This window comes from Patiria miniata, unplaced genomic scaffold (genome assembly GCF_015706575.1).
Source record: "Patiria miniata isolate m_02_andy unplaced genomic scaffold, ASM1570657v1 HiC_scaffold_28, whole genome shotgun sequence".
NCBI classification, from domain to species: domain Eukaryota; kingdom Metazoa; phylum Echinodermata; class Asteroidea; order Valvatida; family Asterinidae; genus Patiria; species Patiria miniata.
In genome coordinates this window covers 8233778-8249886 of record NW_024037067.1, presented here as the reverse complement: position 1 = coordinate 8249886, position 16109 = coordinate 8233778, and the positions used below count along the sequence as shown (strand labels likewise).

Below are 16109 nucleotides of genomic sequence, written 5' to 3'. Positions count from 1 at the left end.
GACTTTCACTGTCGACGACGATATCTACCTCGATGTGCTCTGAACGCCCACCCAGCAACTGCCCACATTCCGGCGAGCCAAAGATGAAGCAGGCACGGATGGCCGACCTCTGTCTTGACCAGCCCCTATGGCTGTAGAATGAAAGAGTATCAAACAAAAGTTGGAGGTGTCATTAACTGAATATGGTAAGTGTCATTTTCCAAACAGATAAAATCTCTTTTCAATGAGATTTAAATCACTTCCTCAAGAAAGCTCTTTTGCGTGCGATGGTATCACGAGATGTATCTTATTATGCATGTCCCTATCCGAACTCCATTAATTCCCCCAGGCCGGTGATCGCAAGTCTTGATTGGCTCTTGTGATACATTTTTAAAGAGAGAACAAAATTAAGTGACTAAACAATAAATCAATGACACTCACTGATCCAGGCAAAGACAGACGCTTCTGTCTTTTCCTCCGCCAGGACTATTATGGCATCGCGGTGGGTCTTTACATCGAAGTCCAACAGGAAAGGCGCCCTCAGCGGCTGCAAGATGAACGTGGCAACTGGAGGGTCGGACGGCTCCAAATTGAACGAGCAAGCTATGTGAACCCCAGGTCATAAATAAACAGATAATACATAAAGATATTTATCAGGCTATAGGATATGTGTTAATAAGAAGATTTATGCTACACATTAATATGACACAGGGTTATCACTTGGGCTTCTATAGAACTATCACTGTTTGTATAAGAACCATTATATCGTGGTGTTTTCTGCCACTTGAGGACGCTGTTTGAAAGGGAAATCCTCTGAACAGTTTTATAATTATCGGTGAAAGAGACATTTATACTCTTGCACATTCCCCTGTGCATTAATCGAAAAAAAACGCATGTTAAAAACAAGAACATTGCCCAAATATAGAGCCCCTTTTATCTTGATACTGTGATAACTTCACTAAAAAAAAAAGACCAAAGGCGTAAACAAAACCCAAAAGGTCTTTAAAAGCATTTTTAAAATGGCGATAGTAAAACTAAAAAAAGGAAATTTAAAAAAAACAATTGCATTTCAAGCAATTTGAATCATGCGAAAACTTGATTTCATGGTTCTTTAAAGGATCATATTCTTAGTCCTACTCTTGGTTACATTCATTGTCCTATGGACCTGTTCTTGATTACATAAAGCCCCATGTGAAATATTATGATTTAAAGACTAAAACTAACTCCGCATTCTAATTGCACACGTTTCGTATACACTATAGAAAACAGTCATTTTAGAAATCAAACTTTTGCTAACAAATGCCTTTATAGTGCAATTCTTAAATTGATGCTTTACTTCTCATGAAAAAAACACCTTTTTTGTTTCAATGCGCTTCGTGCTTCTCATTATGTTATAAGTATACAAACAATTCTTGAGTTTTCCCCGTTTGACAGCATTCTATAATTGCGCTTTCAACATATTTTGAGTAGAATTACTTACATTTGGTGTCGTCGAGATTGCCTTGTTTACCGCGGCACTCGGTTCTGAAAGCCGCGAAAGCGTTGTCACGAAGCGCGGTCAGATCATCACCGGGTGCAGCCTTGATCATGGCGCTACACATCTTCCCTTGTACAGGTAGCAAAGAGAGGGAACATAAAAGCCCTAAAGTCCAACTGAAGACCAACATTTTCCGCGGGTTTTTCACATCAGCCAGCAGTTCTTCACTTATTTCTGCGTCAAAACAGGGAACGCGCACTACTCCCTTGCAAGACTGGCCTTGCGCCTACAAAATCGACTTGTCGTCATACAGCTTCTACGGTATACGTAATAATGGTTATTGTGTCCCCAGCATGCAGCACTCCACTTAACAATACAGCTTGCTCTTAGTTAATTACAAAAAACGTGCCATCGGCTCCTTCATCGATTTACCTGAGTTTAATTGCCCCCTTTTCATAAACGGGTACGTGTTGATGCTAGCCTTCAACTCTATTTCTTCTTTTATCGCTTGACTGCCACTCGCTCTGTGTCCAACCGACCGATGTAAATGTAGTTTAATATTACCGTTGAGTCTGGCACGTACAATTTCACTTACAAATCCTGTTTTGCACCATATACCATTACACGAGAGCGTATTTTTCAGTGATATATTCAATCTTCGTTTTTATTAGATGTGGTAATCTTCAAGATCGTTGTTATAAATCACACATTTTTATTGTGCGTCTTACAACTCCTTTGTGGTCTAGAAACTAGCAAGACAGAAAATCACTCATATGTATCATATTACATTGTGTATGCGTTGATACGAGGTACATGTATATATTCAGAATTCCGGTGCACGCTGCCTTACGTCCTGAGACAAATACACCAACTTGCAAACCTTGACCATTCAACAGTTATGTATCAAAAATGATAATAGTGTTTCATCCAATCACTGACCTGCAACCGACGAGTCAATGTCAATGCTGCTCGCTTGCATGTCTTAATAGTATTTGCCATTTTCTACAATGGTCGCGGAGAGCGGTGTACGTAGCACTCGGGGTGCTTCTGGCCGTGTTCACGGCACCTACACGCGTCCGCGGATTGTAACAACTCGCAGAGGGCAACCTTTAGCGCGAAATGCGTGATTTTCGTGGGCGGCCTGTTCGATTTCCCGGGCAGCCCGCCAACAAGAGGTATAGCGCAGATCTCGTCCACAGCTTGGAAGGGATTCTAGACGGGTACCATCTTGGAAAGAATTGGGGGTTTGGTGATGTTAAGTTGATTTTGAGCCTTTACTTTCGCAGTAAGATTCGCTCTGAAGATGACAGAATCTCAATAAATTCCCTGTCACTAACGCTTCGTGAAATTCTGCAAAGACTTAGGGTAAAGCAGAGAATTCCAGAACAGTTATTTCGCAAATGCGAGATCGCATTCCGGTCAATCACAGACGAAGCAGGCACGGTTGCCCGACCTCCGTCTCGACCATGCAGCCGCCTATGTCCGTAGAATGAAAGAGTATAAAACAAAATGTTTTGGTGTCATTAACTGATATGGAGCCCAGAAAGGTCATTGCGATTTTCCCACCAGATGAAATCTAAGTTTCAGTGCGATTGTAAATCACCTCCAGAAGAAAGCCTCATTGCAAACGATGGTATCACGAGGTAATATAAAGGTTGCATGTCCCATTCCGAAATCCATGAAATTACCCTCAGGCCGTTGATCCCACACCTTGAGCAGCTCTTGCGATACACTTAAAAAAGAAAGAAAAAAAAAAGTAACTAAACAATAGTTTGGTGACACTCACCTATCCAGGCAAAGACAGATGCGTCTGTCTTTGCCTCTGCCAGGACTATCATATGGCATCTTGGTGGGTCTTCACATCGAAGTCCAACCGGAAAGGTGCCCTCAACGGCTGCAAGATGAAGGTGACAACTGGATGGTGGTTGGACGGCTCCAAAGTGAACAAGCAAGCTGTGCGATACCCCGATAATAAAGAAAAAACAGACAAATCCGAAATATATTGTAGCGATTATCATGGTTCAGGATGTATCACAAAGTGCAATAGAACTATGGGCCTCATCCGTTTGATTACGAGTGGATCGACTTCCAACGCTGCCCTTCATCTATACAAGACTCTTGTTCTACCTATATTGGATTTCTGTTCTCCCATTTGGTGGGTGTACAGCAAAAAGTACATCAAATATCAGTTTATTTACGTGAGTTTACGGGTTGCTGAACGTCAAAAACGACATTTCTAAAAAATATTTAGATTGCAGTAGACCCTTTGATTATTTGCTAAAATGTCTCTATATATGTATTATTTAAATAATACCTCACCTTCAATCGGCCCTTTACTTTTGTTTTCTTAGGCACATAGAACAGCACCTGATTTCATCAAACTCGTCGTAACTTACGATGCATCGCAGCGCTGCGACGCGTCGTATCCCTTTGCTTACACAAAGCGTCATGCCGTTGTTAGTCAAAGCTAATCCGATTACGTACTTAGACGGTATAACAGAGCAGTGAAATTCATGCACCCCAAAAAACATGGCATTTTGAACGTCGTGTTTCTCAGAAAATATGCTCAGTATGATTGAAATGTTAAAATATAACAGAAGAAGAAATTCTAAACTTAATGTCAGTGAAAAAAAATCGCCGTCATCGAAGCCAAAACGTCAATACTTGTTACTGGTAAAGCTGACCTTCAAATCTGGAAGAAATCGTTCGAAAACGTCCCCAAATCTATGTATTTATATCTATTTCTAGAAATTTACGAAAGTTGTTATTTCACGAGTAGTTGAACACTTATATCATCTAAGTATATTCCAAATTTCAGCTTAATCTGTTGTTGCATTATTTTCTTCTTTTATCGTTTACCTTACTTTCTTACCACTGTGTGTCCAACCGACCAAAATGAGTCCAACTTTTGCGGTGGAAGTTTTGCATGCATAGTATTAAAAATGATATATTGAATACATCATGTAATAATGTCAGTCACGAGCATGTTTGTCTTTCAACGATATTCACCACCCGGTTTATTTTCAATAGATATTGAAGAATGCTGTTAAAATCGTTAATTACAAATGTTATAGCCATCTTTACAACTCTTCAGCGATCTAGAAACGATTTGTTAAACCTTAATATTATGAATTTTTCCAATCTACATGATATCAAATCGAACTGAGATCACCAAAAGACGAACCCGATTACATATTTTTTTCTCGCTACTTATGCATCACTATCCCATAAATTGCACTTGCTTCACAAAATGCTTTATAAACAAAATGACACCACAACAAAACCCAGCGAACACTTAACGATATGGATCAATTACAAAAATCCATCCGTAGGCCTACTTTATTTTATACGATATTAAAACGAACCGAATTCAGAAAATAAACTATACATTAATTGTCTTCGCTATAATACATCACTCCTCTACAATAACACTTGCTTGACAATACTTGGGGAAAATACACAACGATATATCCCCTGTCTAATTAAATCACTTCCAAGACTATAAGACCGTGTTTATTTTGTACGGTATTAAAATGAATTGAGATCACAAACACAGCCCTACAGTCATTGCTACGCTATGATACATCTTTCCTAGTCCTCTACAACTTACACTTGCTTGGAAGTGGTGAATAAAGGTGGTTTATAACTAGCAAAGTGACAAAATATAAGAGCAAAATTTGGAAATTCTGGTTTAGACTTGAAGCACAAAAAAAATCGCTCATGTGAATCGTGTAAAAAAAAAAAGTTATCGCGTCTCAGTCCGTCTACTATAGGCCATTATGGCCTAAATGTAGACCGATGAGGGCGCCGTTTTTTTTAGGGTAGGCCTACAAACAAACGTGATTCTTAGTTAATTGACGTGAGTTTACAGGTTGCTATACTTATAAACAACATATATTTTTTAATCTTAAGATTGAAGATTATTATTTGCTTAAAAGGCATGCCTTGTATGTAGGCCTACCGCGTTTGAACAGTCCCCTCATTTAATTTAGACCCATTTCACCCTTGTTTTATTCACAGAATTGATGGAACACCCAGTCCGAGGCTACTGAACCCCAAGCACTTATTCCGACGTATACAGGTGTTGATATGATGCGATGATGATACGCAGCAGCGTCCCACTCCAAGAAAGCCTCCTCCTGTCCTCCTTTGCCGACGGTCACCACGCCGTGTTTGAACTCGATCCAGAAGTGGCGACTTTCAGTGCCACTGACGATATCTCCCTCGATGTGCTCTGAACGCCCGCCCAACAGCTGACTGCATTCCGGTACGTCATACGAAAAACAGCCTCGGATGGCCGACTTCTCTCCGCTCCAGCCGCCAATACCTGTTGATATCATTAAAATATTTTCGATGAAATTATGGGCTTCAGGAAATCTTGTCTTTGTGAATTTTTGAATTTTCATTGAGTTTAAACGTTGCAGGTTTGTTGTAAATCTTGGGCTTGAGAGAATCGAAGCTGTAGGTTTCTCCCACGATTGAGCTATAATCTCCCCTCCAGTGGCGTAGCCAGGAATTTTTCAGTGGGGGGCGCTGGGGGGGGGGGGGGGGCTGGAACATTTCATGGGGGGCGTCATGTAGGGGCGTCAATCGCTTCTCCAAAGTGGGGGGGGGGGGGTACATACCTTGATCAGAACTGATGCGAGCGCGAAGCCCTTACGGCGTGGGGGTTCGGGGCCCGCTTAAGGGCCCCGAAAAAATTGGATTCTAGATGTTCTGTGGTGTGATCTGAAGCAATTTCTTACCACTTTCCTCCATGCTTTAACTAATATTTTCTTAGCAAAAGATAATTATTTGAACATCGTTTTCGAGGTTGGAGTCATTGAATCAGCTATCGGTGTTCTGAGCTATAGGCGTGGGGTTCGGGGCCCGCTTAAGGGCCCCGAAAAAATTGGATTCTCGATGCTCTGTGGTGTGATCTGAGGCAATTTCTTACCACTTTATCCAATAATTATCTTAGCACAAAAGATAATAATTTAAACATAATTTTCGAGGTTTTCTCAGCTAAAGGCATACGAAAATTTTGTGAACATTGTTTTCGAGGTTGGAGTCATTGAGTCAGCTACCAGAATTCTGAGCTGGCTATAGGCGTGGGGTTCGGGGCCCGCTTAAGAGCCCCGAAAAAATTTTGGATTCTAAATGCTCTGTGGTGCTATCTGAGGCAATTTCGGACCACTTTAATCAATATTTTCTAAGCAAAAGATACATTGTAGTACATAATAGGGCCCTGTAAATGAGACACGAGTTCAAAAATCTGGGGGGGGGGGGACATTTGATATTGTGTCCCTCACCCTTCAAAAAGTGGGGGGGGGGGGACCAGTCCCCCTGTCCCCCCCCCCCCAAGATTGACGCCCATGGCGTCATGTAGATCAATGATAATTTTTTTAAGAAACTCAAAATCTCAGTGGTGGGGGGGGGGGGGGGGCCCACTGGGGGGCGACAAGGTTTCATGGGGGGGGGGGCTGTCGCCCCCCACGCCCCCCGTGGCTACGCCACTGATTTCAAGGAATTTTAATTGGTCTATTATTATTATTTAGCTTATATGAATGGAGGAAAAAGTTTGTGCGTGGCCGATTCGCGTGATATCGCGGACTGAAACTGTGTGACCCACGGACCACCTGTCTATAATACGTGTTCCGTGGTGTGAGCGAGCAGTGCAGTGGGTGTTAATACGCATTTTAGATTATCATTATGCGCTATGTCACGCCGGTTGTCAGCTTACTGGTCCGCGGTCGCCGGTCGAAGGGTCGTTTCTCAGTGGTCATCATGTGGATCATTCGAGACTATTTAGATTTAGATCAATGATAATTTTTTTTAGAAACTCAAAATCTCAGTGGGGGGGGGGGGGGCGACTGGGGGGGGGGGGGGCGACAAGGTTTCATGGGGGGGGGGCGGTCGCCACGCCCCCCCGGTGGCTACGCCACTGCTCCCCTCCTACAAGATATCTCTTTCCCATACAATGATATCAGGAGATGTTATCTTGTAGACACGAGATATTGTTTACCGTTACGATAATGTTCCTTCCCGAATCCGTAAAACTACAGTTCGAAATCACTCACTGATGAAGGCAAAGACAGATGTTTCTGTCTTTTCCTCCGCAAAGACTATAACGGCATCGTAGTGGGTCTTCACATCAAAGTCCAACCGGAAAGGCGCCCTCAGCGGCTGCAATTTGAACGTGGCAACTGGAGGCCGGGTCGGCTCGAAAGTGAACGAGCAAGCTGTCCGACACCCGATAATAAAAAAAAATAAACAGACAAAATCATCATCAGGCTATAGGACTACACTTCATATTAATATCTCACAGGCTTACCACAAGGGCTTCTCAAGGCCTATCAATGTTGTAAGGATGGTGTGAGGTTTTTAAATAAGTAAGTTCATCTGGATTGTTGGTAAAAAACATGAATTAGGAGATTCGTTTTTTTCCAATCCAAAAACGTGTAGATGTTACTCGAGTATTTAGTTACGTTTCACTCCTAAGGTAGAAGCTTCGTCAAACTGACAACCATGTCCAATGCTCAATTGCCTTTTATACCCTTTCTTGGTCGTCAAAGGGGCGTTGTGGGCGTGGTTTGGACTAGTTGGTCATAGATGTTATGGAGCTTGTATGCCCCGTCATCTTTATTGAGAGTCTTCTCCCCCCCCCCTCCCCCCACCCCCCCCCCCCCCCCCTCCGTCTGATCGGCATGGGCGTCGCCAGGATTTCTTTCCGGAGGGGCAGAGCAAATTTTCCCCCAAAATTCCTTAACTTTTTTCACTATATTCTCGATTTATCATTTTTCCGAGCGTGAGCAGGGGAGCATTTGCCCTAAGCCCCCCCCCCATCAAATTAACAGCAATATGGCTTCGCACCTCTTTTCTCTTTTTTTTCTCTTTTTTTTTCCTTTTTCCTTTTTTTTTTCGTTTTCGGGGGGGGGGGCAAGTGCCCCCCGTCCCCCCCCCCTCGCGACGCCCATGCTGATCGGGGACCATTGCTCCCAAAATAACCCCTTTATCTTGATCTATTAAAATTGTTCATGAATATTGAAATTCGAATAAGCATAAAAACTATAAAGACTTAACAAATTACTACTATAAAATGGCAATACAGGGTGAGTAAAATAAGATAAAAACGCATCCCAAATGGCAGGACCAATTTTTGAATGAAGTTTTGCCTGTAGCACACTCAAAATCTAGGATATGAAAGCCTAGTCATTTAGCTTTCTGTTCGCACAAAAATCATTCAAATCACTTATGCACTTCTTAAGTTACGGAATTCTAAACACAACCACCGTTTTAAAGTTCTGTCCACGGATCACAAAAAAAGAAAGTGTTCTTTAAGCAAAACGAAAACAATTCTCGTAGGGATGCATGTAAAGTGTTTTCATTTTCCTGAAAGAACACGTACCTTTGTTTTGTAACTTAAAAAGTACATGAGTGATTGGAATGATTTTTGTACTAAAAGAAAGCTCATTATCCCAGATTTTGAAAGTGTTACAGGCAAAGCTTCATTCAAAAATTGATCCTGCCATTTGGGGTACGTTTTTTTAAACTCACCCTGTACAGACACTGGGGGGAAAAAAAGAGAAGTGAGAGCAACTAGCCTTCCAAGAAATTCGAATCACGGACAAAACTCCATTACATGGTCCTTTAAACATGTGTTTGATGAAGCCCCATGCTGAATATGATAACGAAACTAAACGTGGTTAGGCCAAAAAAAAAGGCTCCGGTTTCTGGTATGGAGCTTGTCCAAAAAGTGGTGCGGCGACGCGGCTTTTTTTTTTTTTTACCCGACTTTTTTGCTTCAAATGTCGGCTGATGACTGCAAATGGTGCCCGACTAAACTTAGTGCAAATATATGGGAGTCCAGAGATGCCACATAAAGCTTATTCTCGATCATAACCCCATCTAAAAACACGTTGAAATTGAGCAGCAGCAGAATTCCAGTCAAACCAGTGAGTTTGGCGGTTTTGAGACATCATCTTTCATTGAAAAAAAAAACTTTTTCATTTTGCCGACGCGCATGGCTACGGCGACGCGCGCGCATACCAGAAACCGGAGACTTTTTTTTTTAGCCTTAGTACTTGTTACTTCCTCGGCGAATTTGCATGCGTTTTGTAGAACGACTGCGAACCGTTGTAGGTTACACGTATATTTTTGCCAACAAATGAACTTAGGCTACAGTGCAATTGATTCGTCTCGTAAAAAACTTTTTCTTTAGTGGGCGTTATGCTTCTCATTATATTAAGTAGAACCCGCCACAGTTGTGAGTTTTCCCCGTCAGAAAATATACTATAGTCTTGCTTATAACTGATTTTCATGGAGTAGAATCACTTACATTTGGTGTCGTTGAGATTGCCTTGTTTACCACGGCACTCGGTTCTGAAAGCCGCGAAAGCCTTCTCACGAAGCGCGGTCAGATCATCACCGGGTGCAGCCTTGATCATGGCGCTACACATCTTCCCTCGTACGGGTAGCAAAGAGAGGGTACTAACAAACCCAAAAGCCAAAACTAACACCAACATTTTGCGCGGGTAAGTCAGCCAGCAGCCAGCAGTTCCTCACTTTCGTATCTGCGTCAAACGGCGAGCGCACCACTCCCTTTCGAGACCAGCCATTGCGCCTGCCATTGTCGTCACAATAATTTCCCTGGCAACCGTAACAAAGGTTCTTTTGTGTACTAGGTTCTCCGTGCACTCAACACTGGTTACTTTCAAGTTGCTCTGGCTTTTGTTATCAGCAGACTGCCAGCGGCTTCTTTAATTTTTAATTTTTAATTTGTCTCTTGCTACTTAACCCGTCGGTGCTTGCCGACATTTCCATTTTCTCTTTGTTGTCGCTTACCTTATTGTCAACCACTCTGCGCCCAACCGATCTACATTATTTATTTATTGCGGTGACAGTTTTGCATGCACATTCATTCTCATTAATTAAAGTAATATTTCATATTGAGCGCATTTTTCTTTCAGTGACATTCACTGTTTGTGTGCAGGGTGAGTAAAAAAACCAAAACCCAAAATGTTTGGACCGTTGTTTTAGTGAAGTTCTGCATGTAGCACTTTCAAAATCTAGGATATAAAAGCCCCATTCATAAGCTTTCTTTTATTACAAGAATCATTCAAATCGCTTATGTACTTTTCAAGTTACGGAATTTTAAACACAACCACCGTTTTAAGGATCACAAAAAAGTTCAGTGTTTTTTCAGCAAAACGAAAACAAATCACATAGGGATGTGTGTGACTTGTTTTCGTTTTGCTGAAAGAACGCACACTATTCAATAGGTTTTCCCGGCCAATTTCCTAAAATGTTCATTCACTGAAAATCGGTCATTCATTTTCTTCTCGGAATATGAAAATCGCTATGAACACGCGTTTCATTTTCGCCACCAGATCATTCGATTCCGTTTCAGCCTATTAAGTGATTGAGCAGCACCTTTCGTTTATGCTCATTCAGATTTGTTTACAAGACTCCCTTTTCGCTTTTAGAGGGCGATTTCAAACATTGGTCATTCTATTTCACTCTTAGTTTATTGTTATGTGATGCAATCTGCTATTTTGAATGAAAAAACGTACTTTCGATTGCACATTCACGAAATTGTATGCCAGAACTCTGCGCGAAAAGGTATGCTTGCGTAAATGAATGCACAGGTAACGTAATTGGCCGTCTGTTTCTCAAAACCGAATGCACGGACAATGAATACGATTGGACTTTCGTTGAATTGAAATGGATTAAAGACGTGCATTCAAATTCAGACGAAAACAAATGACCGAATTTCAGAAGTGAATGAACATTTTAGGAAATTTGCCGGGAAAACCTATAATAAACTTGTAGCTTGTGATATTCCCTACGGTGCTTATATTATAGTCTTCACATAGCATGGAGTTATTAAACATAGCTCGACCATGGACATATTAAAAAAAAACCAGTACTGCCAGCGGCGTAGCTACGGGGGAGGGGGGGGGGCTCCACATGGGCGTCGCGAGCGAGGCAAGGGGGGCCCTTGCCCCCCCTCCGGGTGAGCCACCAAAAAAAAAAAAAAAAAAGGGGGGGGGGGAAAGAGGGGCGAAATCATATTGTTGCTTATTTAATGGGTGGGGGGGGGCAACTTGAAATAACCATGCCCACCCTCCAAAAATGACCAATCGGGAAAATGCTGGAAAAAATAGGGATTTGGGGGGGGGGAATGCTCTCGCCCCCTCTAGAAAAATCCTGGCGACGCCCATGCCCCTCCAATTTTAAAAGGGAAATAAAGTCCAAATTTCATTACGTTTCAATTCATTTCTTTTTTTTCTGATTTTATATTTTTAGAAGTAAGTCCAAAACGTCATAGCGTTCACCCTATGGGGATGCCGGGAAAAAAATCGCGGCCGGGCCATACCCATTTTATTCTTGGTATCATACCCCTGTATATACAATGCCACAAAAAACCGTTTCGCAGTGATGACGCAGGCTAAATGCATCTTCCCAGCTACACCACGTCAGATTCCATGCCTGATTACCACACAAAAAACGCAGCAATGACCAGTGACGTGAATACACTATGGATAGTTTGCAGAATATTATGCATATCGAAAAGTTGATTTTGTTATCATCCATGGATGGTGTAACATTTTTATTCCTACATGGTGTGATGCACTGCGAGTTCGTCGACGTCAAACCAGCACATTCCAAATCTCTATTGGTAGTGTAATCCTGAACAAACCAGCTCTAATCGCACAAACAACCAAATAAGTTCAGCCTCAAAAGCAAATAATCCACACGCTTGTTCAAAGTACTAAGTTTGTTTTCGTGAAATGCAAACACTATAGTGCCCATATCCTCTGCAGGGAACATCGTCGACAGCAGGTTTTCCTTCGTTGAACATGTGCAGTTTAAATAGTGATGGACTGTTGGCTGGCACCTTTTTAATCAGCATGTAGCATGATGTATCCAACTTCCTGATTTAAGCTGTGAGGCTCAACTAATGGAAACTTGCTCTTATGACTCCAATAAGAATTGCCATATTCAAAGTGTGTTAGTTTAAGCACGGAGGACGTATGATCGACTGTGTTTTGTGGGCTGAGGTTGATGTCGTGTTGGATTATGTGTTGCATGTTTGCGTTTATAAAGAAGGTATGTCGATTTTTGAAACATGTATACCCACTGTAACAAAAAAGTGATTAAAACACTGTTGGGCAATGTTACCTCATTGTTGGTTAATTAAGGTCCAGTTGAACAACTATTGAGAAGAACTTGCCCGGCAGTTTGTATGTTGATCAAAATTTGGCAAAATACCAACCAATTTGCCCAACTTTCTTACAGTGCCCGGAAATAAAACAAACGATTATCTCGACTTTAATACAGTTTACGGCATTATGTACGACATAGACTTATTTCCAGACTTTACAATTTCCCAAAGGGGTGGCAAGCGTGGCTCGTGTGATGTTAAAAACCAAAACAAATTGCTTCCTGCAACTGTCACTCTTGTGTGTTGCCCGACAGTCGCTCGTCAGCTACTGATAAGATTCTATATACATACATTTTTACAGAGGGCATAGGGCAGGGTCCTGTTGTTAGGGTCAGTGCCACAGTGTTTCTCCAGTTTAGGAGGAAATCACTCACAAGAGCGTGAAAAAATGGACCAGTTTATTCAACCTATATTTTCAGTATATCAAGGAGTGTTTCAAATGAAAAAGTAATGTGTGTAATGTTTGTTCCTTGCTCTTGTCTCTTTCACGTGATGCAAAAAATCAAGGCAATAATGTGCATTTCCCAACGTGACCGTGCAGTTGACATTTCATAGCTCATTGTGCATGTGGGGCACCAGGCATCAGACTTTTTTCCCATGCAGCTGATGGTTGGTGTGGTTTTTAAGGAGGGGGGGGGGGTACTAATTTGCCAGCTTTGAAAAGCACTGAATGTATGAGTTTTGCGAGTGACCTGTGAAATGTCCTTGATGACTAAGTTCTCATGATTATAGCAGCAGGGGGTTGGTGGGTTAGCCTGGCCCAAAAGTTCTCTTGGCCATGACACAAATTTTACTTGGGATCATATTGCAACTTTCTACTCCTCTCAAATGTCTGAACATTTAATATAGGCCTACAATTTATTTGTGAATCGTGTTGAAAAGTGCACATTTTTAAATTGTCCATGTTTTTCCCGACAAAATTGGGGGCCTTGCTGCTGTGACGTCATTTCAGGAAGACACTGGTACAGTTTTGGGGTTTTCCGTTCGAATTGTGAACCCAACATTATTTTGCTCATCGAAAACATTTGTGAGAAAACTGTTCTCGTTAGCTTTCTCTGTCATGTACTGATATAACGAATAACAGCAAACTATATACCCCAAATTCTGACAAATGTCCGTGCTGAAATAGCTGTAACATTGAGGTTCCTACAATTTTGCTCATCATTATCAAAATTCGCATTGGCATAAAAACTAAAAAAGGGCACCAATATGCGCCTAAAAGAGGCAAAAGAAAAATTGAAAATAAGGTTAAATGGGACACAGACGGTGCATTTATAAGGACTGTAGGAAAACAAGGCTACACTGCATAGGCCTTTGGGCCCCTGCATGTTATTGTAGCCATTAATTTGTTACATTTTTAGACTAAAACTGATCACAATGAGTAAAACCCATCAAAGTTATTTGATTTTATTGTTCATATTTTGTTGCTTAATGTGCATAGCACAATAACGATTCTTATGAGAGACATTCTTTTTGAATCCATGAAAATAAGTACTCCTTATGTGCCCGCAAAGTTACTTAAACGAAACTGTAATACAAACCTAATCAATTTTCAATATTTCTCATTTCTCATTATTAGGATGTCGTTTCACGTCAAGGGATCGGCTGCTACTGTCGTATTTCTCTTGTTTTTCCTGTATCCCATTATAAACTGGTTTCAATATTCAGAAATAATTACGGTGAAACCAGTACCCACACGCCCTCGTCCAATCACGCAGCGTCACTACTCTCACGTCAAGCCCCCAACCATCCAATCCAGAGCGCCAGCGCCGCCTGAGGCCCTCGCTGATTGGTCAGGCAGCCAAACGTTGATAACAATGAGAGAGCAAAGATGTCTTCCAAAAATGAACGTGGTTTATTTGAAAACGCACAAGACGGCCAGTTCGACCCTGCAGAACATTGTGTGCCGTTGGGGTGAGAGGAACAACCTGACCTTCGCCTTGCCGACTACTCGAGTTCACATCGAGTACCCAATGACACGGGAAGGGTTGGTGAAGTCCCCATCTGGAACTTACAATATTCTGGCAAATCATGCCAGGTTTGAACCAAAAGGTATTTTGTTTCTCGAGAATATTAAACTTTGAATTGCACACTTTTAATTAAGCATTCCCACGATAACTTGAATACTTTTGTAACTGAATAGCCTTATACAACACTTGCACTATTGAGAATGCGCGTTTTCACTTGCACTTATCTGAACATGATCAAACGATTATTATGCTTATATTTATATATAACACAAGCCCATGATTTATGTGCAATTAGGGCCGTAACATTCTCAAACTTTAGTGAGTGAGCATTCTCCCTTGAAACCGAAGAATGCCTGATATAAAAGCAAACGTTAAGTTACTATTTTATTTCCATTATTCATTGCAGCATTTAATGATATCATGTCGCCAGACTCTGTTTACATCACAATTTTGCGCCATCCGCACCAGCAGTACGAGAGCTACTACAACTACTTCCACTGTCAGGCGCCGAGGGTGTACGGAGCCTCCCTCCACAAATTCCTTGAAGATCCCCAACGTTACCTTGACTACGCCAGAAACAGGAATGTGAATAATCCACAGTGCGTAGACGCCATACGTAATCCACAACTATATGACTTGGGTTTCAACAGCGTCAGACGAGGTGAAAAGTCACCCGCCAGGTCCGCAACAGTTGATGAATGGATCGTTGTGCTGAACAAGTCTTTCGATCTCGTTCTGATTGCAGACTATTTCACTGAATCCCTAGTTGCACTAAAGCATACCATGTGTTGGGAAACTGAAGACGTTGTTGTCTTCGACGTGAACCGGCGACTTCCTTCCGCTACACCGTCAGAGACCCATCAGATTGAATATCTGCCCAAATTGATCGAAAGCTGGAACGCGGGAGACGTGAAACTGTACCAGCACTTCAACCGAACTCTCTGGAGACGGCTTGACCTGATTGGTCGGAGCGCCGTGGCCCGCGAAATTGCAGCCATTCAAAAGAGGACTCACGAACTAGTCGATAGGTGTCTTGACAACATAGAGTGGATATCAGACACGGAGTATCGCACTAAGACTGCGTACCAAACGCCACTGAAAAACATCGTTGCAAGTTACACCTTGAAGTCAGGAATGCGAAACGACCCGCTCTGTCAGAGATTGGCGCTGACCGCGCCCAATTATTTGGACTTCTTACGCCGAAAAATGAAGAGAGAAGTTTGACTTGAACATGCAGGGTATGCACGTGTATCGACACGATGTACTGATATAAACGCGAGCGCGTTCGCCAGGCGCTGTTCTAGAGCCAATTTTTTTTTTTTTGGGGGGGGGGGGGGAAAGGGTGGATCCAGTATTTTTTTTTCAGGGAGGCGTGCTGAAATGTAGACCGGTCATTTTTTCCGGACACTTAGACCTACAGAAATCAATAGGTGGGGGTGGGGTGGGGTGGGGGGGGGGGGGGCTCGTGCCATATTTT

General features: G+C 42.1%; 3 protein-coding genes across 3 annotated transcripts; 1 reads left to right on the top strand and 2 right to left on the bottom strand.

Moving 5' to 3' along the window:
* Positions 1 to 406: 406 nt before the first annotated feature.
* Positions 407 to 1795, bottom strand: LOC119735100. The gene is made up of 2 exons (XM_038208801.1): positions 1460 to 1795; positions 407 to 582 (listed from the first exon to the last, which is right to left on the bottom strand). Exons 1-2 carry the CDS (start codon positions 1644 to 1646, stop codon positions 407 to 409), a joined length of 363 nt encoding a protein of 120 aa, XP_038064729.1. The 5' UTR covers positions 1647 to 1795.
* A 3671-nt stretch (positions 1796 to 5466) lies between these two features.
* LOC119735098 lies at positions 5467 to 10000 on the bottom strand. Its single transcript, XM_038208800.1, has 3 exons — positions 9774 to 10000; positions 7516 to 7677; positions 5467 to 5783 (listed from the first exon to the last, which is right to left on the bottom strand). The coding sequence occupies exons 1-3, from the start codon at positions 9958 to 9960 to the stop codon at positions 5467 to 5469; spliced, it is 666 nt and encodes a 221-aa protein (XP_038064728.1). The 5' UTR covers positions 9961 to 10000.
* A 2251-nt stretch (positions 10001 to 12251) lies between these two features.
* Positions 12252 to 15954, top strand: LOC119735019 (galactosylceramide sulfotransferase-like). The gene is made up of 3 exons (XM_038208698.1): positions 12252 to 12547; positions 14242 to 14714; positions 15039 to 15954. Exons 2-3 carry the CDS (start codon positions 14243 to 14245, stop codon positions 15854 to 15856), a joined length of 1290 nt encoding a protein of 429 aa, XP_038064626.1. The 5' UTR covers positions 12252 to 12547; position 14242; the 3' UTR covers positions 15857 to 15954.
* The last annotated feature ends 155 nt before the right edge of the window (positions 15955 to 16109 follow it).